This window comes from Anguilla anguilla, chromosome 17 (assembly GCF_013347855.1).
Source record: "Anguilla anguilla isolate fAngAng1 chromosome 17, fAngAng1.pri, whole genome shotgun sequence".
NCBI classification, from domain to species: domain Eukaryota; kingdom Metazoa; phylum Chordata; class Actinopteri; order Anguilliformes; family Anguillidae; genus Anguilla; species Anguilla anguilla.
In genome coordinates, this window is record NC_049217.1 from 16,957,826 (window position 1) to 16,979,790 (window position 21,965).

The 21,965-nt window shown below is 48.6% G+C and overlaps 1 protein-coding gene and 1 non-coding gene across 3 annotated transcripts; both read left to right on the forward strand.

Moving 5' to 3' along the window:
* The first annotated feature begins 2,082 nt into the window (after nucleotides 1–2,082).
* trnap-cgg lies at nucleotides 2,083–2,154 on the forward strand. Its single transcript has one exon. It is a non-coding gene; the product is annotated as a tRNA-Pro (tRNA).
* A 1,788-nt stretch (nucleotides 2,155–3,942) lies between these two features.
* Nucleotides 3,943–21,575, forward strand: LOC118217046 (dual specificity mitogen-activated protein kinase kinase 3-like). Of its 2 annotated transcripts, none has more exons than XM_035398808.1 (12): nucleotides 3,943–4,453; nucleotides 12,205–12,271; nucleotides 12,817–12,865; nucleotides 15,523–15,636; nucleotides 16,064–16,183; nucleotides 16,835–16,951; nucleotides 17,549–17,600; nucleotides 17,847–17,974; nucleotides 18,572–18,649; nucleotides 19,010–19,149; nucleotides 19,866–19,911; nucleotides 20,550–21,575. In XM_035398808.1, the coding sequence occupies exons 1-12, from the start codon at nucleotides 4,432–4,434 to the stop codon at nucleotides 20,634–20,636; spliced, it is 1,020 nt and encodes a 339-aa protein (XP_035254699.1). In that variant the 5' UTR covers nucleotides 3,943–4,431; the 3' UTR covers nucleotides 20,637–21,575. The 2 variants fall into 2 exon arrangements, with proteins under 2 accessions (XP_035254699.1, XP_035254700.1); XM_035398809.1 differs by lacking the exon at nucleotides 3,943–4,453 and adding an exon at nucleotides 9,434–9,511.
* Nucleotides 21,576–21,965: the final 390 nt, after the last annotated feature.

Consider the following 21,965-nt stretch of genomic DNA (forward strand, 5'->3'; position numbering starts at 1 on the left):
GCTTTTCCTTACACGGTTATAAAAAGATAGGTGTACCTAATGAAGTGAGCGTATGCATATAATATATTCATTGGTACAACTCCGGTCCTTATGTTGACAAACACCAAAAACAGACTCCAAAGGCAACCAAAGACCTAGAATCAAGACTAGATACTAAAAGCGCTCTCATACCTGCTCAAAGCAAGCAAGTGAACACACCTGACTGAACACACTCAGCAACACCTGCGAAGCCATTTGTCCCAAACATGGTGCCCTGAAATGGGGGGCTATGTTCAAAAAGTGCTGTAACTTCCAAACCAAAATGTATTGTAATACCCTTTAATAAAAGCTGAGCAACTTCACTTTGACAGCATGCACATTGTTTGATTACAAATCAAAAATTATGGAGTACAGAGCCAAATCAGGAAAAATGATGCCTTTCTACTAAACATTTTGGAGCTCAGTGTGTGTATGTGTGTATATATATATATATATATATATATATATATATATATATTTTAGATGGGGTTAAAGCAGAGAGGAATACACACAGAGATGAGAGCACAGTACAGAAAGTTCCGTGATTGGGAATCAAACCCTTGGCCACATGAGGAAATGGTATTTGGGTTGTGAATGAACCACCATATGAACTGAGCCATACAGGGTTCCTTTCATAAAGGGAAGTGCTTCCTCTTTGCTGTTTTTATCACCTCACTGCGACGGCCTCTCCTCACACACCACTGCCTCCTGCTGGTGAATAAGTTGCGCATGAAGTGTCTTCCAGTGGCTCACATTCCAATATGTGTGTGTGTGTGTACACAGACATGCTGATTACACACAATTTGATTCAGTCAGATTGCATTGGCAATGTCACCTGCAGATTTTTTATTTTGCATTGTTTGACTTGCAGGAAATCGTACGTACAGTACTTCTATAGAAGGCATTGGAGTGGGAGGACCTGTTCTTGATCCTTTTCAGCTGATACTCATTATGCCTGCTCTGGTGAAATGCTTTGAAGTACCATCCCCATGCCCTGCTGCTTTCTCATGTCCCTATGACAAGAGCTCAGCCGTCACCTTCGCCCAATCAGAGTCAGGCTCCTCTGTACACTGTGGATCCGCCCTTCTCTCAACTGTTTACTTATACAACAGAACTGTACGTAACAGTCATAGGAGCTGACAGGGAGAGAGAAAAAGTTCACATTTTTACAGTTCCAATAAAAAACATATTTTACATTTTAAAAATATATGTTTTCTGGGTATGGTTTTGGTAAAAAATTAATCTATTCACATGTCAATCCTCCACTGGAAACCTAATTCCTTTATAAATTGTTGGATTATTCCATAAAAAAACACACTGTATTTGTGGCTGGGACAGAGAAGAGATGTTTATTTGAAGATTGGTGGGTTACGTGCCTTTAAGAGATCGGCAACAGGTTCTACTGATAACACGACGCCGGCCAAAGCTTGCTATAACCAGTCAGGTTGCAGGAAACCGATCTCACAACACCGTGAGTTCCCTTTAAAGGTGCTCTAAGGACAGAGCATCTGGAGTTGAGAGGAATGGACTGTGTACCTAGCAGCTGTCTCAGTGTGCTACATGCCAGATGCATGCCGGGAGGGCGGCCGCTCAAATGACCCTTTGTAGCAAATGAGTCATAATAGCGAATCGTGACCCTTGATAGTGAATGTAATGTAACGTAAGCAGAATGCAAGCACCTCTGGAGTAAGTCATATTTTTACATCCACTTCAGTCTTCTGTCTTGGTCATATGTATTCTTCAGGCTGATACAGAATAAGCAGATTTGACAGATTTACAGGTTTCATACTGCATAAAAATTATGTATATTTCCGTGTATACATTTTAGTAATGCGGGAAATCATCCAAAAACTAACTTTACAATGCTGTTTTCCATGGACTTACTGCACAGAAAACCATAAAAATAAAGAGTCTGGCAACGGCAAATTCAAACAAATCAAAAGCATGCCCACTGAGCAGGGATTCTGCACAACATCACATTAGGCAACATCCTCTGGCAGACAAAATACATTGGTAATGCCAAATAGATATCCTCACTGACCCAATAAGCAGTCAGATTGTTGTGGCTCGTTGGTCTAGGGGTATGATTCTCGCTTCGGGTGCGAGAGGTCCCGGGTTCAAATCCCGGACGAGCCCTTGATCCTCTGCGACTCCTTTACAGGTGGCCCACCGTTCTAGCTGGTGGTTTTGTGTCAAGGCTGAAAAACATCATGTTTGTGATCACAGTGTGAGATCCCTGTGAAACCATGGAAACTTTCTGTGTAGCGTTTGACCTTCAGTGTGCACTTATTGTACGTCACTTTGGATAAAAGCGTCTGCCAAATAGAAAGCAATGAATTACAAATTACATGTAGATCAGATGTTTTTTACTTTGTCTGTTCTCCACCACCCCAAGAGACCAGTCCCTTTTCCAGACAGGTGTGTTGCGGGTACAGTACCCAAGTCCGAGTTCCCGTTTCCGTAAAAACACACTCTGACCTGCTCCTGTGAGACAAGCCTCTGCCACTTCTGCACCAATGCCTGAGCTTCAGATGCCAGTTCTAGAGGGCTCATTTCCAGAGTGATTTGGCACCAGCGATTAATTTAACTCGTTCATGGCTAATGGCTAAAGAATTAATGCCCCTTATTCCCAAGGCTGTGATTGGCTGCCGATTGACAGGAAACCTGCAGTTTGCCTCCCCAGTAGTAATGTTTGTACTGGAAGCTATTATTCTTTGTGTTTTCATATCAGGCAGAATTCCACAGTTACTGCGCCTGTATGAAACAAATGCACGGTACTGCACCATGCGCCAGCGTCGCATTACAAATTCTGCTTTGCACATTTCTGAATACAGCTATGCATGGAACCGACCATGCATGCCTTAAGTGGGCTGCCAATCAAACGTAAACTTGAAGTAAATGTCCACATACACCTTGTCAGATACACCTTCAGCTCTTATTTATAGAAATGGCCCATTTACATAAATTGTACTATTTTCCTGTTAATAATTTTTTTTTTTTTTTGGGGGGGGAGCATTATCTTGTGACATAATGAACACTTTAAATGTTAGAAAAAAGTGATAGCACAAGGTCTTTAAAATGAATGAGCGTGTGGTCAGGATACTCAGTATTTTACTATTTACACAAATCTATTTAAGGTTTGACTAATCAGTACAATCCTGCAATATCAGATTCAGCTGAACAGCTTTTAAAGCCTTAGGGACTGGAGTGGCATCACTGTCACGGCCTGTCAAACAAGATACATTTTTTGTAATATGCATCTTATCCATGTGATTTCATTTGCATTTTGATTTCCACCCTTCATTTAAAAACAAAAGCTTAGCTTTTTTTTTTTTTTTTTACAACTCGGTGTACATTTCCAACAATTATTTGTTATCAATACTTCTCAAATAATGCATAACACTAACGCCACATCACTCCACACGAGCTTTTACGGTCGATGATGATTAACTAGAAATGTTGATTGGGTCAGTTAAGCTAAATATACGTCACCATGTGCTGAAATGACCCCTATAATGTTTTATTCGGATTTAGAAAATATTCAGGATTGAATCACTCCAGCAAACACTGCTCTTCCCGACCCATATGACCTGGAAAAATCTTTCATTCTTTCCTAATGCAGTAGCTATGGCATTTTAAAGACCAATTTTCGTCATGGGGTCTGCCTCAGCTTGAACTCTAAACATTATCAGATCTTGTGTTCCGATGCAAGATGGGATTTGGAGGGGGAAAAAAGCGTTGGTATGCAAGAGACTATTCGGACGGGAAATAGTGGAGGCGTTTATCGGAGTTTACAGCGCATACGTAGTTTTAGTGGGGCGCGCTCTGCTCTTCTTCCCAAGCTCTGATTGGACGAACGCCGTTTCCCTCCTGTTGCTATTTTGAGGAGTGCCTTAATGCAGTATTACATGACGTCATCAGTTACTCACCCAGTCGCTGAGTGAGGGATACGAACAAAGTCACAGGGCGAACTTCGTTTTGCACTGACTGAAGTTGTGATTCGCTCCTTGAGCCACTGGTTTTTTCTTTCTTATTTGTTGATTAAATAATATTTGAAAACTTTCTCACAAAGGGTTTACTGTGGATGTAGAATACAGAGTGAACAAGCTTGCAAGCTAAAACAAATATTTCTGGCGCCAGATTATTTCTGGTATTGTTTTCTTGTTCTTGAGGGAAACATGGATCTTTGCAGATTTGCATTTTGACAAAAGTTGAATGCCTTGGCAAACCAATCTTGTACAGTTTCTGCAAGTTTGTTGAGGATTTAGCTATACATGTACAGGAGAACTATTTATTGCAGGACGTCATTTTAAAGGGAAACGAGCTTTATTGCGTGCATTTCGTGTGCAACACAGCGAAGTTCTGCAAAGCGAATTCCAAAACGGCTTGCACAACTCTGCGTGCTGTTTCAACATGTCATTGCCAAGAGGCACCGGTAAGTGATGCATGTTTTAGGCGAAAAAATGGCCTTGGTTGCCTACTGACTCTTAGCATTAACCCTTGGTCGCATATTGATCTTTTTAAAGTTTGCCTGTGGTTGGTAGCTAGCTTGCTATCGTTATAGCCTTGACATCAGTTGTTGCTATGGCTAACGTTAGCTAGCTAGCCAAATGCTGCCAGCGAGGTAGCTATTTTTCAAGCTGCATTTTTTGCTAGTTACGAAAGGTGTGATGATTAGCTAGTTGCTTATAGTTACTGCACCTTATATATGAGTGCTTGAGAATGTGCTGTCCTGCTACAAACTGGGCCAATTTCCGATTTTTTGCAACTATGAATACCGAGAATAAGTCTAGTGTTAGCTGTGTAATGGTATCACTAGCTAAAAAGAGGGCACAAGTTCGCAAGCTAAGTAACCTGTTTAAGTGACATTGTTGAATGCCATTGTTAAGTAAATCTAGCACACAGAATGTCACATTTTGTTACGTAAAGAAGAGCTTGTCTGGATGTTTTATAGTGAGTTTTATAGGATACTTTGCAAAACTGTTGGATTATTTGCTTGATTACTTGTTTGCCATATGTGTTGATGTTTCTTTATCGGAGGCTATCTTTGTGTAAGAAAGTGCAGTGACCGAATCCGGAAGTGTGTGTGGTCACTATGCAATTGAAAATCGTTGAATGAATGGGCCTAACCTGGCTAATGACACTATGTTTTTCTATTTTATTCCAGGATTAATCTCTCGGCACCAGTTTTTTTCTCTTCGGAGCAAATTTCTTGCACATCTGCAGACTTTAATAACGTGAAATGGCGTATCATTTGATAGCTGCTTGATAGCTAACCTGTTAATTTTGGCAGTTATGGCACCTTACCGATATTACTGTATTGAGGTGTTTCTTTAAAATCTCTGTATGATTGATCTGAGTGATGACACAGTTGAATTAAAATTGAATTAAAATTGTACGGTGAGTTGCGGATAATCAGTATACTTAGCTACACATTGTTCTTGATTACAGTTTTACGTTTTACTGAAAGAACATGGAAAGTAAACACGTGTTAGCCTACTTGGTGTTGAACACGTTTCCTCTGTATTGTAAAAACTAAAACACTTTGAGATACATGGACGAACTGGCTGGTGATATAAAGCTGGTGTTATTTTCATTACTGCTGAGGTTGCTGCCGGTTAAGTTTGCCGTTTTCAGGTGGTGACGGCTGTGGATAGAGATGCTTTTGGATCGGAAGCATGCGTGGGGTTGTGTGAATGTGTACGTTTGTATTTCGGAGGAAGTAACTTTTAAATAGAGGCAGGGAAATACAGCGCATATTTTTAACTTTAGCACATACGTGCTGGAAAACTGGGCATTTGTACGCCCTCGGTAAACTCCTGCAGCAAACATGATACTGCTTTGAGTTAACTTTTGAGTGTCTGGGGTTTTTAGCAGGAACCAGTGTGTTGACACATTGGTGTTGGTCATCCGTAAAACATGCTTGAAAATGTTTTATCATGTATACCTGGAATTTCATTGAACTTGCTTCCGTTTGTCCTTCCTCATTCCTCTCCGAAAACAAAATTGGTGCCAACTCGTCTTTTTGATTCATATTCGTTAAATTGCCATGTTCACTAGGTTTATCTTTTCAGTCACCATTTCTGAGGAATCCTACACACCCCACTTTCACTTTCAACTGGGTCTTAAAGGTGACACTTAGCCTATACTTAATGCCCAGTTTGGCTAGTTAGTTCAGTTCCGGGTTATGTGACTCAGCAGTGGGGAATGAGCTTATTTTTCTGCAAAAGCTGAGGAGGAGGGAGGGAGGGAGAGGGAGTTTGCGGTATATGGCATCAGTGTTATCTCCTGTCCTTCCCCAAGCAACAGATGGCACAGAGAGGGAGGAGGGCTGCATCGCGACTCTCTGGTCATAAAGGTTCATTAATGTATACGGATGTCATAGAGCTGGTGGGTGGGCAGTAAAAGGCAGTGTGGAATTCTGAAGAAAGAGAGCGCTGACCTTCTCCAGAGGTCTGGGCTATTAAAAAGAACACAGAAACCTAAAAGCTTTTCTCGCCAGTGGGGAAACGGCTGGCTTATTCTTCTGGGGTCAGTTCTTGTGTTTGCACCATCTTTGCACTTTTGCAGAGGAAAGGAATGAAATGGTTTCTCGTCCATGAGTTGGGAAGATTTAACCATTTAACATTTTATGCATGATATGGAAAAAAAATGTAGTGTTTACATGCTAGCTCAGTGCGGATGCTTTGTTTCCAGTAATATGTTCGTAAAATGGATTGCATTTAATCGGACCTGGGTCAAATTCGTATTTTTTTTGGATCCAAATACTTTTCTACGTTTTACTGATCTTGTCTGGTGTATTGGAACCAATGAAATACTCTCAAAAAGTGAAAACCCCGTCTTCTGGTCATATTTGCAGGTTCAGTTAAACCAGGCAAGATCAGTAGAGAAAAAGAAAGGTATTTGAAACTAAAACGAATACGTATTTGACCCAGGTCTGCATTTAATACATAGACTGTTGAAAAATTATGGACAAAGTGACTGTGACATCATCTATTGACTTTCCATGGGCTTGTAAGAATGTTTTGAAACCATGGTAGTGCAGTTTTTTTTGACCCACCGTGTTGCAGAAATTGGAGTCAGAGACTGCGCAGTAGGGACCTGGGGGGGGGGGGGGGGGTTGGGAGGGTTGGGGGTGCACCTTAAACAGTCACAAAGTAGGGTCTGGGTCGTCCAGTAAGTGCTTAGACACAGTGGCCCTGATTCATTCATAAAATATTATAATATAGTCCAAATGACACAGTAAATTAACAGATGTGCAGGCAAATGTGGAGACATCAGACAAACAAAAAAACGCCTGTTGCGACTACGTGTTTTCGTGGGGAAAATTTATCGACTTTTTGTTTTGGCCGTATCGATGCCACTGACTGCGTTGAAACGGGTGGCTGAAAATGAAAGGCTGGTGCCTTACTGGTGCCGACTTAGCTCTGGCGCTAGTGAGCAACGTCTCTCGGCAAGACCAGGAAGCAGGCTTCAAAAACGCGGCCCAGTTTTGGGCGGCTTGCTTTGGGTCAGATTGTAGTTTGTGGTCAGCAGAGGTTAGCGAATCTGGGGCCGCGCTCTCACTTTCTCACAGAGAGAGCGGATTGGGGTTTGCAGGTGCGTGCAGTGCTAGCAGAGGAGGCTAGCATGGGCTGCATCCTCTCATTTTCACAGAGAGCAGTTTGGACGTGTGTGCGGTGCTAGTAGAGGAGGCCAGCATGGGCAGCATGCACGCCTGCCTGCAGGGCAAACAGACGAAGCTCGAGTCGGTGTACCTGAGACTCTGAAGTCTGCAGTGCTTTCTCCTCCTTTCTCACTCCCTGTGCGTTTCCACTCTCTTCTCCATGTCCACACTGTTCGTGCAGAGCAAACACTGGCTGGTTATGGTTGCTTCCTGTTAGCTTTTTTTGTTTTCTTTTCTTTGTCTCTGATTGGATAACCGTGTGTGGTCATGGTAACGAAATAAGAAGGTGCTGTAAATGGAGTCGCAGTGGTTGCGTGACTGAGTGGTTGTTTGTATGTGGGTGGGAGGTGCAGAGAGCCCACATAACCCAGGGGCTGAGCTCACTGTACCAGCACAGACCTGTGCCGTAGAGCTCACTGTACCATTACAGACCTGCGCCGTAGAGCTCACTGCACCATTACAGACCTGCGCCGTAGAGATCACTCCACCAGCACAGACCTGCGCCGTAGAGCTCACTGTACCATTACAGACCTGCGCCGGAGAGCTCACTGCACCAGCACAGACCTGCGCCGTAGAGCTCACTGCACCAGCACAGACCTGCGCCATAGAGCTCACTGTACCATTACAGACCTGCGCCGTAGAGCTCACTGTACCATTACAGACCTGCACCGTAGAGCCCTCTCGCCTAACCGTGACCTCACCCACAGAGGTGGTTGTTTGGCACCGTTTACTTTACGCAGCCATCGGTGTGCCACACAGATTAAGAGGAAGGACACCGGGCATCTTGATGGTTGTTATCGGACGCGCGCCGCGTGGTCTTAAAAGACTGGGGAGCGGGGCCGTTCGGGCCCCGTGATGCCGGGGCAGTCCTCGGGCAGATGCCCCGGGTTGCCCCGGTCGGAACGGGGCCTGCCCGGGCAGACGGGTTTTATCCGCTCCGCTGAATCCGGCGCTGCCCCGGCCTGGCCGGGCTGGTCTGTGCCCCGCCCAGCTCACGCCCGCCTGTTTACGGCGATGAAACGGAGGACGAGCCACCACAGGCTGCGTTGCCATTGCTGGGAGACCGAAGGGGGCGGGGCCCGAGTGGGGCTCGGAGGGCCTGCAGGCTGAGCCATGGCTCCTCTGTCTGAACAGTTGCATCCTACACCCTGTTACTTTGTTTTTGTGTCCCTCATTATATCCACTCCCTGGGTTTTGTAGTTTATCGTATTATTTAATCGGCGAAACGTGAAGTCACAGGTTACAGGGAGGGGGCAATGCTAGGACCCTGCGCCACTGTGAAGGCCGGAGAAAAAAAAAAAAGACCTGGGTCCCAAAAAAAAAGAAAACCACAGAAGCTTGTGGTTTGTGAGTTTGTGAGAGGAAGCGGCTGTCTTCACTTCCTGGTACCGCCGTGCCGCCGGTGACGCTGCATCCTGCCTGTGGCGGGAACCGGGGTTGGCGTGGCAGCGGGACCGCACACCCCCCCGACCCCCCCCCCCCCCCCCCGGTGAGGTGGCCCTCTCGCTTCCTGCCCTGAGGTCCCTACACCCTTCCACTGAGCGCGCTCGCCGCGACCCGCCAACCGCGGGGAGGAGGGGAACCGGGGGGGCACGTCGCGGGAAGAGGAGCGAGCGGCAGCGCGTGCACGGACTCGGCCCATCACCGAATCGCGGCCAGCGAGGGACGGGGGGCGTGGCGAGGGAGGCGGGGGCGGTGGGGGGGGGAAACAGATTTTCGCTTCGCCGCGAGGTCTTTTGCGTAACTGCCGATCGTTGGGCACTTCCTCGCTTCCTCTCGGAGGCCCCGCGGCCTGTTGCGTTGCCGAGGTGATGGCGAAGAGAGAAGGTACGGGCGGCGTGCGCGGTTCGTGCTCGTTTGGGTCGGCTCGGCTCGGCTAGGCTCGGCTCGGCCCGGCTCCCCGGGGAGCACGCAACACCGCGTGACCAAAAACCGAAAGAAAAAAAAAAAAAACGGGAAAAGCGGTTTTGCAAAGCACGGGAGCTCGTGCACGTTTTTTTTGGGGGGGGGGGGCGGATGGGGCATTTTGTGAAATGTGAAAAGAATGGTGCAATTGAGTTTGTGCAGCGTGCTGCAGGACGCATGATGCAGTGCATTGAGCAGCGTGTGCAGCGTGCTGCAGAACGCATGATGCAGTGCATTGAGCAGCATGTGCAGCGTGCTGCAGGACGCATGATGCAGTGCATTGAGCAGCGTGTGCATCGTGCTGCAGGATGCATGATGCAGTGCATTGAGCAGCGTGCTGCAGGATGCATGATGCAGTGCATTGAGCAGCGGTTGCAGTAGCATTCTGACTGCGGTGGAGCCGTACGGTTCCTAGCTTGCTAATGCTTGCTAATTGAGCGTAGGATAGAGGAAAAAGAGGAAAAACCTCAGTTGCTTTGAAGGTCAGTGCTCGCACGGCGACTCGTCTGTGCTGCGCGGTCTGTGAGTGGGGCCCTGTCGGTTATACACTGTTTTTTTTTCCCGCGGACGTTGTGGCTTTGGCTGAGCGGAGCTCTTATCTGGGTCGAGGCGGGATTGGCGGCGTAACTCCTGAAATGCTCACTCCGACGGACGGGCATGTGCAGCAGGCTGCTGGAGGGTTGGTGGGGTGGGGGGGGGGGCTGCGGGCTGGGGGCTAGAAGTGGGTGGAGCTCAAAGCTGTCCGTCGGGACGATCTGTGCACGCCCGTCATGTCGCCCGACCGCCGCCCCCTTCCCGTCAGGAAGTGGGCCCTGCCTCGGTTTTGCTCCGGGTCCGCACTCTGGGGGGGGGTGATCTGCGGAATGTTGGCGAGTGACCACAGAGCGCACGGAGAAAAACCTCCCGCAATCGCCACTTTCAGAATCTGTTCTTTCCGCTCTTCTTTTGTTTTCCTCCGCTCTTTGAGCGCGGTCTCCTCTCTCCCCCCGCTCTCTTTCCCCGCAGCTCCTCTGAGCCCGCGCGGGCGTGTCGCGACGCGAAGAGGCGCACGTTCGAACTGGCCCGACGCTCCGTAGCGTCGCCTGCAGAATTCCACGCATTCTTCCGCCGAGCGCCGCAGATTCTCCCGCCGCACGGAAGCAAAGTGCTCCCGATCCGAACAGAGGCTTCAGCGGCCTTCGGACGCGCTCTGGGTCTTTGCACCGGCATGTCCTGGCGCTTTGCATTCTGGGTCGCCGCTTTCTGAAATCACGCGTAGGAGCGCTGTGATTTGAGGTCACGTTACTCTGGCTGCGCACGCCAGCACGTCTGTATTCATTAAAGCTGCATTCTAAAGAAGTTGCTCTGTCACTACGGTGCTGAATAGTCTGTCCCCGCGTTTGTGCTGTTCTCCCTCGCGGTGCTCTTATGTTATGCCTCGGTGTTGATTGTGCGGCTTGCCATGACGACTCGTGATGTCACAATGGCACAAGACCACAGCCTGCAGAATGACCAAGCATAAATTCTCGTCTCTGGAAATCCACGTTCCTGTGCTGTGCGTTCGAAAGTGACGTTTCCATTTTTTCAGTCCTTTGTTTTGTTTTTAAAAGGACAAAGAAGAAAGGAGTGCAGGCGGGCGTGTCCGGTGTCGCGCCCAAGCCGCTGTCCTGCACGGCTGCTTCAGTGCACACAGGAAGCAGGGCAGGAAAAAGAGCAGGTCGTTCCAATATGCTGTGCATATAATTTTATTCAACTTTGTGTACATTACATTACAAGCATTTAGCAGATGCTCTTGTCCAGAGTGACTTACACAACATTTTACATAGCATTTACATTGTATCCATTTTTACAGCTGGATATATATACTGAAGCAATGCAGGTTAAGTACCTTAGTAGCTCAAGGGTACAACGGCAGTGTGTCTTACCCGGGAATCAAACCCGATAGCACTTTAGCAATTGATTCAATGGAAAGCCAAAAGATAACACTCGCAGACAGTTTCCTGCTGTAAACCTGAACGCTGAGAGTATCAGAACCTGATTTAGTTTTTGTGGCCCGCAGTCCTGTGCTTGCTGTTTCACTTCCCCCCCTGGATGCGTGCGGTCCAGGCTGCAGGCGTTTCTGATTGGTCCGTCTGGGCCGTTTCTGCGAGCCTCTGATTGGCTGTGCGGGCAGCCCGGCGGGACGCCCTGTGTGTGTGTGGCACGCTGCTGAACCTCTGCCAGCGCCGTTAATTCATCTGGGAATGACAAAAGCGGCGTGTAAAAATATTCAAATAGGTCCGAGGAGCGTGCTTTAGACACGGGTCGGAATATCAGAGCGGGCTGGGGTGCTGCTGGGTGGCGTATTGGGTTAAAGACACTTCGCCGTGGCGCGCAAGTGAGTCTCGCGCCCTCCGATGTAATCCGGGCCGTGCCGGATGCCTGTTTTTAGGTAAGGGGTCCTATGCGGGGGAGTGGGGACGGAGTCGTCCCATCGGAAGCGGGGCGCGCCGTCGCGTGTAAACGTAGGACCCGGAGAGGAGCGCGTTCGGAGGGAAACGTTTGGCCGCTCGTCCCGTCAAATTCCCGCGTCCCTGTCAAAGACCAGCTGCTGCGTTTCTCCGAGAGTCCGTCTGACCTGCTCTGTTTCTCCACAGGAAAGAAGAAAAAGCATGGCCTGAAGTTCCCCGAAGAAGCTTTCAGGCAGAGCGAGCCCGAAAATTTGTGAGTGTTTCCCCTTCCTTTCATTGGTCTGTCCTGCGGAGGGATTGCGCCGTGACACGAGCAGCTCTACGAGTGACATCATCACAGCCTTCCCAGCTCTTTCTGACTTGACATCCACACGAACGGATCATTTATTTTATCAGATAAATGAAACGATGAAGTAACAATCCTGAACTGATGTAAGCAGTAGGGTGTCTAAGCTATGCTTCATGTGCCATTATCTCAGGGAGTTTCAAGATGGGTTCCATTCCTGTTGGTCTCCTTGGCAGTTTTTACCCTAGCAGGGGGATTTTGAACTTGTAGAACTTTCATTGCAACACCTTTCATCTCATCTAATTTTTCATGTTCTGATCTCAATCCCCTTTCCTCTGTGGAGACAATCATCAGGTCTTCCCAACTCGCGCTGACTGAAGTCTAAATTATGCGCCTGATCATGTGATTGCATTATTGTCCCATTATTGGTCAATGCTCAAACCTCTTAGCTGCAGGTTCCACGGATTTCTTATGTTGGATACCATGGTAACCGCCGCCATGTTCTTTTACAGGCCGCCTCGGAACTTGGACTCGAGAACCTTCATCACCATTGGAGACAAGGTGCGTAGATGTTGTTTTTCCTAAAATGTGTTACATTACATTGGATAAATGGTGATTCTGTGAGATGCCGGTGTTTGTGGGTGAGTCTAAGGGTTAAATGAGGCATCAGAGCAGCTCACTCCATGGAGATATCTGTTTGTACTTGCATCAGAGCAGCTCGCATTGTGGAGATATCTGCCTGTACTGGCATCAGAGCAGCTCGCATTGTGGAGATATCTGCCTGTACTGGCATCAGAGCAGCTCGCATTGTGGAGATATCTGTCTGTACTGGCATCAGAGCAGCTTGCATTGTGGAGATATCTGCCTGTACTGGCATCAGAGCAGCTCGCATTGTGGAGATATCTGCCTGTACTGGCATCAGAGCAGCTCGCTCCATGGAGATATCTGTCTGTACTGGCATCAGAGCAGCTTGCATTGTGGAGATATCTGCCTGTACTGGCATCAGAGCAGCTTGCATTGTGGAGATATCTGCCTGTACTGGCATCAGAGCAGCTCGCTCCATGGAGATATCTGCCTGTACTGGCATCAGAGCAGCTCGCTCTATAGAGATATCTGCCTGTACTGGCATCAGAGCAGCCCGTTCTGTTGATGTCGGTATCTCAGCTTTATGTGTGTTTACAGGTTTCAGCCAAGAAAAGCAGTGCATATGGGGGAGGGGGGGGGGGGGTGTGCAGTTAGCAAATCTGTGACTCAGCACTTTCTGGGACTAGAACGTTCCGGCGTTGTGCGGATTCCGGGAACTGTCGGGCGTGAGCGACTCCATTTGAACACTTAAATCCATTTGTCAGTTCCTTCCTCATCTGGTGATCTGTGTGAATAACGTGCGGTTACCACAGGGCAAACGCCCCGCTCAGCGCAGTAATTACACCTCGTTTAAAGCAGGTGCCAAGTAACAGGCTGGAGCGGCGGCCTCTCCCCTCGCTGTCACCCGGCTGTTGATCTGACCGAGCCGCGCCGGAAGCTCTCTCAGACGAACCTCGCCGGGGCCGCTCTCAATAAAAATCCCCTCAGTCGCTTGGAAAAAAGTTAACTTTTTTGTAGTTACGGCGATTTAACGCAAACAGACCGCGTTCCTTAAAGCACGTCTCTACGTATTCTGCAGAATTCACCTTTTGATCTTTCGGCTGTTGTTCTTCAGAAACGGCGGTTCTTCAGAATGCTGACAGGAAAGAAAGGGGGACTTTTTGCTTCGTGTGTGTGCGTTCAGCGTGTATTCAATAACGTTCATTCATTTTTGTGGCTGACTCTGGAATAGTGGCACGCGGCGAGGACTTCCTGTTTACTGATTCTCAGTCAGAAAGGTGCGGCGGCTGTTTGGCATGCGCCGCCGGAAGCGGCAGTCCTCCTGAGCAGGATACGGCCGTACGCGCGGTAGCTTACGTGCTACAGGGCTCTGGTCATATCCCGAGCTCCGGGGGGTGGTGATTTCGGGCAGCTGGAATCTGTCTCCGGACCCCCCGCTTGGGAATTCGAATCCGGTCGGAACTTGGCAAGCGGGGGGGGGGGAGGAGGGGGGCTCTGAAAGGGCGCCAGCTTGGGGCAGCGGTCCCAGACAAACAGAGAAGACGAGGCTGGTTTTTTTTTTTTTTTTTGAGGAGGTTTACATTTCCGTCTCTTCCGAGTCTTCGGGGATTCGGCCGACGTAGCCTTATTTAGCATTTCTCGCTAACGCGATGTAGCCGCCGCTGCCCGAAGGTCCGTCGCGTGTGAAGCCAGGTTTCCAGGCGGAGACGCTCGCGGGCAGCCCGCGTTCTCCGATAAACGCAGGTATTGATTTGAAGATGGTGAGCTGTAACTGGGCCCGGGTCTCGGCTGTGCATCTCCGGAGCGGTGTGCAAACATTTATACCTCGCCGAACCTGGGTGAAAACCAGGGAGAGAGGTGGAGGAGGCTGGAGCAGGGGCGAAACGAGCCTCAGAGGCGGTTTGTGCCCCTGGACCTCTCGCCCGCTCGCGTCGTACGAGCGCCGCGAACGCAGCACGCGCCGTGTGCGTCGCGTAGCGAGCAAACGCGCCGAATCTTTCAGCCGCGATGAGCTCTGCACGGTGCCCCAGGGATTTCACCACGGTGCACCAGAGGCTCACGCCGTGCCCGAGTTAGACGTTTAAACAGGAAATCACGTGTGCGGGAGGGGGAACACAGTGTTCCCCAGTGCCCCAGTCTCTTAGGGTGGCACCCCCCCCCCCCCCCCGAGTGGGCCCCACCCTTTCACACAGTGTTCTCTTAAGATAAATAATGCTCTGCAATATTAGATTCTCCTGCACATTTTGCAGCAGATTGTATCGCAGTGGAACTGTTAAGCTTATACAGTTGGGTTTGCGGCACATGTCAAATGTGTTGTATCAGTGAATTTTGGTAAAGTGAAACAACTTCTCAAACTTATGATGAGGGGTCCCTCAAATGCCTTTGAGCCTGGGAGGGGGGGGTCAGTGGATCAGAAAAGGTTGCAAACACTTATTAGAAAACCTGGAATTATGAAACATGAGAAATATTAACCATCGTAATTTTTTTTTTTGCTTAAAATGTTTGAACATCATTCAGAAATTTGTTACCGATATACCCCGATGTGCAATGCATACGTAAAGGGAGAAGAGTGTAATACAAGAGCGGGGACTAACCCGGTTGCTCCGCACACCCCCCCCCCCCTTTCTCCACAGAATTTTGAGGTGCAGGCAGATGACCTGGTGCCCCTGTCGGAGCTGGGCCGAGGGGCCTACGGGGTGGTGGAGAGGGTACGACATGCACAGAGCGGGACCATAATGGCCGTCAAGGTGAGAGATCCGCAATGGTATCGTTATCTTAATGTTGTAGCTCGTTATCTTGATGTAGTAGCTCGTTATCTTGATGTTGTAGCTCGTTATCTTAATGTTGTAGCTAGTTATCCTGATGTAGTAGCTCGTTATCCTGATGTAGTAGCTCGTTATCTTAATGTTGTAGCTCGTTATCTTAATGTTGTAGCCAGTCATCTTGATGTTGTAGCTCGTTATCTTAATGTTGTAGCTAGTCATCTTGATGTAGTAGCTAGTTTTCTTGATGTTGTAGCTTGTTATCTTGATGTTGTAGCTTGTTATCTTGATGTTGTAGCTCGTTATCTTGATGTTGTAGCGTGTTGTCATGCCTCATAGTTTGACTGAACATTACTCTCTGACCTGGCCTACGCTTGCTGTGTGAACTGGACTACATGTGCTGTCCTCATAGAGAATCAGAGCGACGGTCAACACACAGGAGCAGAAGGGGCTCCTGATGGACCTGGACATCTCCATGAGGACGGTGGACTGCCCCTACACCGTCACCTTCTACGGGGCCCTGTTTCGGGAGGTGAGACCCCTGCTCCGGCCTGACCCCGTGCTCATAATCAGGGGGTCTCTGGGTTCAGATCTCAGGGTGAACCATCCCATGCCAGATAATGGACCTCAATTGTATAAAACATGTATAATAATAAATGTTATGTTATATGCACTGGGTATGGGTATCTGTGTAAATGTTTCTTAATATGCATTATGTTTGAAAAATGCTGTACTGCTTATATAGTTGGAACAATCTGCGATAGAATTTTAAACTTGACAAATTAATTTCAATTGTGGACTTTAAACATGCAATTCATGACTCTGTGGCTGAAGTATGCTCCTCTTTTAACCTCTTCTCTACTTTGAATTATTGTTACACCTCTGTCTCATTACCCATTTGATGTTTGTACATTTTGTTAGGTGTAAGTCTTGTTGGGTAACTTTGTTTCATGTCAGGTCCCCCTTGCAAAAGAGATTTCAATCTCAACGGGGGGTTTCCTGGTTAAATAATGGTGAAATAAAAATAAACAAAAAAATGAAAGAAATTTATGTGATGACTACTCTGAACTGTGGTTTAGCCAAAATGCAGTGGTCAACTGAAGACCGCGTTCTGATTCGGAGAGAGAGCGTTTGTGGTCTTTGTCTCGGAGTAACCCCGCGTTCGCGCCGGTTTCGTTGCCAGGGCGACGTGTGGATCTGCATGGAGCTGATGGACACCTCCCTCGACAAGTTCTACAAAAAAGTGGTGGAGAAGGGCAAGCGGATTCCGGAGGACATCTTGGGGAAAATCGCCGCCTCGGTGAGCGCCCGATTTAATGGCGGTGACCCTGGCCGCGTCTTTCCACGGTTCGGACGGACGGTATTTCTGTCGACGGCTTAGCGGTCTGTACGGTCTCCGTACACAGCAGATACTCTGAAGGGAAAGTTGCGTTACAGTTCGCTTTCCTGCAGTCTTGGTCGATTCCTGCAAGTTTTCACCAGCGGTGCGTTTCAGGTGAAAGGTCGAGTCGGGTTGAACCACTACTCGCGGTCGGTCCCGAATGCCAGTCTTGCTCAGGCTAAGGCTGTTAGCCTGACAGTAGGCTAACGCCTGTGTTGTTTCAAAGTGACGGAGGGGCAAAACTCAGCCAAGAACACGTGTAGTACTTTGTTATTCATGCGTTACTAGCGCTTAGCCAAAGCTTTTATCCACAGCGACTTGCAGGACGTTTTGCTTTTTTTTTTTTTTTTTTACACAGCAACCTTTGGGGTCATAAACTGAGTTCCCTACCCATGATGCCACACTGCTGCCCTGTAAACACGCTGAGGCCGCTGACTCATTCCGGTCGCGTGCTCCGTTGCGCGACTGTTTTTGTCTTGCCGTAAACATGCCCTCTCACCTCCTCTCCTTTTCCAGATCGTCAAAGCTCTGGAACATTTGCACAGCAAGCTGTCCGTGATTCACAGAGGTAAGCGGCGCCCTCTGATGGCGCTTTGCGGTATCGCAGTCTTCTGCCTGCGGCGACTGCACCTGCGCCTGTTTCATAACGTCTTCGCTGCACGTGTGACCTCAAATGAGTTTCACTGACTTCAGCTTGGGCCTTAGTTTTATGAATTACGTGGCTGTGAACAGCGTTGGAGTTTTTAGGGCTGCTGGATAATGTGCTCTTTTGTGTGTGTGTGTCTGTCTGCGTTGTGAATGTTTGCTCTCTCAGATGTGAAGCCCTCCAATGTCCTCATTAACAACGAGGGCCACGTGAAGATGTGCGACTTCGGGATCAGCGGCTACCTGGTGGACTCCGTGGCTAAGACGCTGGATGCTGGCTGCAAGCCTTACATGGCAGTGAGTGAAAATCTCAAAGTGCTATTGGCCATCAGGCCGTATTACCTTATATGGTTTGTGCGTGCAATAAGCTCAGGACGGTAGTCAGCGTAAGGGTGTAGTAAAATGGGTGCTGTTCTCTTGGAGAGAAGCTGAGGACTGTAGCCAGTATTAGAGTGAGTGAATAGGTGCTGTACTCTTAGAGATCAGCTTAGGAGTATTAGCCAGTATAGGAGTGTAGTAGAATGAGTGCTATTCTTTGAGAGACCAGCTTAGGAGTGAGTGAATGGGTGCTGTTCTCTGAGAGATCAGCTCAGGAGTATAGCCAGCATTAGAGTTAATAGAATGGGTGCTGTTCACTGAGAGATTAGCTCAGGAGTATAGCCAGCGTTAGAGTTAATAGAATGGGTGCTGTTCACTGAGAGATCAGCTCAGGAGTATAGCCAGCGTTAGTGTAGTAGAATGGGTGCTGTTCTCTGAGAGATCAGCTCAAGAGTATAGCCAGCATTAGTGTAGTAGAATGGGTGCTGTTCTCTGAGAGATCAGCTCAGGAGTATAGCCAGCGGTAGTGTAGTAGAATGGGTGCTGTTCTCTGATTGGGCTCTTCTATGTCTGCAGCCAGAGCGGATCAATCCAGAGCTGAATCAGAGGGGCTACAACGTCAAGTCAGACGTGTGGAGCCTGGGAATCACACTGGTCAGTCCTTCTCACCATCATAGTTACACGCACACGCACACACACACACACACACACACACACACATCCACACATCCTTTAATCTGTTGAATGAGGCCAGAACAGGGCCAAACACCTTTCGTATCCTGTTTCCTCTGGGAAAGGAAAATCTTCAGCTGCTTCCTCTTATCTCAGCTCATGCCTCATATACCCCTGTGTGCGCTCCTCACTGTTAAAGCCTGTCAGCGTTAAAGCCTGTCAGCATATGAACATGAACACACCACCCTGCTCACGGCACAGCCTCTCTGGCTGTAGTGCTCCTCTGCCCCCCCCCCGTTCTGCTGACGCCAGGCCGTCTCTATGCCCCCCCCCCCCCCCCAGATCGAGCTGGCCATCCTGCGCTTCCCCTACGAGTCCTGGGGTACGCCCTTTCAGCAGCTCAAGCAGGTGGTGGAGGAGCCGTCCCCCCAGCTGCCCGCCGACCAGTTCTCCCCGGAGTTCGTGGACTTCACCACGCACTGGTGAGCACGTCGACCCCCCTCCCAATTTACACACCGTTTTAAACCACGTCAGGTTAACCGCCTCTGTCCTCCAGTCACAGAGTGTAAAAATAATCCCGGAAGTATAAACTGAAGCAATTTTTTAAATGCGCTTGGTCGTGTAAATCATATGTGATTATGAATTGCTAGGTTTTCATCAAATTTTATGATATCTTTACTCAATTTTAATTTATTATTTAATAATGCTTTAGTAGTTTATTGTATGTATTTTATGATTATATGATTTTGTGCTGTATGTGCGTGCGTTTGAAAAGCCCCATCTAGGGACAAGCATCGGAAATTAGCATATGGTATAAATGCCGTGATACATTGCACTGGATATAGTTTGACAATAATCTATGTTTAAATGTATCTGTCCCTATCAAATAAGCATTAAATAAATAAAATAAATAAATAATTAGGTGTAGAGTGTAGACCCACGTTTGATACGCAAACGCCATTTCTGTGTTACCGGGTTTTGCGATGCACTTTTTCGGGAAGTCTAGCCAGTTTCAGTTTTCCGGAACCCTGCTGCCTTTTGGGGGAAATGGGGGCAAAGAAGCCGTTACAGGATTTACGAATTGACGTGCGGGCGAAGTTCGGCATTCCGTCCCGCGATGAGAATGACTTTAAAACTTCACGTCGTTTTTTTTCCCTTGATTGTCCTGATTTGAGTTGTTGTTGTTTGCTTTTCGCAGCTTGAAAAAGAAAGCGGAGGAGAGACTGAGCTACCTTGAGCTCATGGTAAGTTTGAGGATACCAGCGGTGCGCCAGTTCCAAGCTCAGGAAACAAACTTGAATAATGAGCTCGCGCTACGTGCACGTGAAGTGGCTGCGTCCCGGGCGACGTTGTTCGCGCACTCGTCTGCTTACTTTGTGTCTGACCGGAGATTTAGCAGGCGCACCCACTAGGGGGCAGATCTGAGCTTCTCTTCAAATGGTTCCTCCACCATGCTTCCTGGCTTCCTGGCATCAGTGACGTCACCAGGCATAAAATGTATACTGCCCCTGTGGTTTACACGGGTATTGCACCTTGTGAATGCGTAGCATGCACAAAAGACGCTGTGAATGACCGCAGGACACGCATGCTAGCCATTTTGCGTACGGGTAATTTAAATCAAGTATGTTTCCAGCCTAAGATGTATTTGAATATTTGAATGCGCATTTTAAATATATGCATATTAACAAAGTTCCTGGTGACGGGAATCGTGTCTGTTCTTAGTTTGAGGAGCGTCGTTCAGCAAGTATCACTCTGCTTCGTAGAGTATTAAGTATCGGGTGGAGGCTAAAATGAGCTCAGACACGTTCAGTCGGAGGATTTGAACCGAAGCGCTTTGCAGTTAAATTGAGGATGCCATCAGACTTCGCTGTGGTCCTGACAGGAGCAGCCCTTCTTCAAGATGCACGAGTCCAAGGAGACGGACGTGGCCTCCTTCGTGAGGGAGATCCTCGCCGACGGCCAGAAGTGACTCCCCTCCGCCTCCCGCCAAAGCTCCGTCGCCGTGACAACGCGCACGACGCCTTCCCCGGATTCGTGCTTCGGGGTGGGGGGGGGTCGTTCGACCCGTCACGGACAGTCGGAAAACAATGTCAAACAGCCTTACGACATTAATGTTTATTCTTTTTGTTTTTTACGTTTTTTTTTCTTCTTTTTTCCTTTTTTTTTTTTGTGGAAACCTGGCAACAATTCGGTACACAGGGAGGAAAATGGGAGAGCTGGGCTGTAGCGAAATCGCTAATGCACAGGTTCGGTTCAGCGTTCAGTCTTCTAATGAAAATGACTTTAAAAAAATAAAATAAACGTCTTTAGTTTTCCCGAAAGCAATAACGGTGTAAGAGCGTAGTGAGGACAGGATGTCGGGTTGCTTGCCTTTTTTTTTTTTTTTTCTTTTTTTCTTTTTTTTTACCCACGATGCACTGCGCCTGGCCTCTGCTTCCGTTCACACAACTTCTTCTGCTGTAAGCCTGTGTGAGCCGGGGGGCTTTTGCTGAACGTACTGGTCCAAGATGGCGGACAAATCTCCTTTTGCTGTCCGTACCGGGGGGGGGGGGGGAATTTCACATTTATAAAGATCTCGGAGTCGGGTTAGAAAGCGTTGTAGCGCAGCGTTTGCGTTTCGTGGTCTGGCCTCAAGGGGGGAACTGAATGTGAAGATCCGCTGCTTACTCGAGCCCTTTTTAAGCGGCGCTGATGCGAACCCGAACGCGCAACGTGGGCTGTGAGGGGGGGACGTCCCGCTGCCGGTGCGTCCTGTGTCACGACCGCTGACTCGGAAACTTCCAGAAACCTTCGGAGCGTTTCTGTAAAACGAACTGCTCGCTCGCGACCGGTGGCCGTTCGCGGATTTGGCGCCCTGCTGCTGCTCTCTCCTCTGTGCACAAGTCCCGCCCCACTCCCCTCCCCCCCCCCCCCCCCCCCGCCTGCTTACCACCCCAGGCCACAGCAGCGTAGTTAACTGGCCACACTGAGTCCTCCGCCTGTCGTTCCTTTCGCCTCTGTCTGTATATTTATTGTGTTTATTTCGTAGCGCGACCTTTCCTCGAACACAAGGCGCGTGTGATTAGTGGGGGGTGGGGGGCGGGGGGCGGGGGCTGGCGATTGGCATTGGGTCAAATGCACGCTGGTTTTTTAAATCTCCTCGAATTGCCCCCCCCTTTCAGGCCGTGTACGGTTCTACTAAGTGCTAAGAGCGCGACTCGTTAAGGAGCCTTTCACTGGCGCGTAGCTGAAGGTCACTCTTCCTCTTCCTCTTGGGAACGAGGGATTCTGCTATGAACGCGTGGAGGTGTCAGGCGGC

Coding starts and splice junctions, on each gene's coding strand:
- LOC118217046 (XM_035398808.1), top strand. CDS start 4,432: ATGTCATTGCCAAGAGGCACCG. Junction 17,975..18,571: donor GCTGCAAGCCTTACATGGCA/GTGAGTGAAAAT, acceptor CTATGTCTGCAG/CCAGAGCGGATCAATCCAGA. Junction 18,650..19,009: donor GGAGCCTGGGAATCACACTG/GTCAGTCCTTCT, acceptor CCCCCCCCCCAG/ATCGAGCTGGCCATCCTGCG.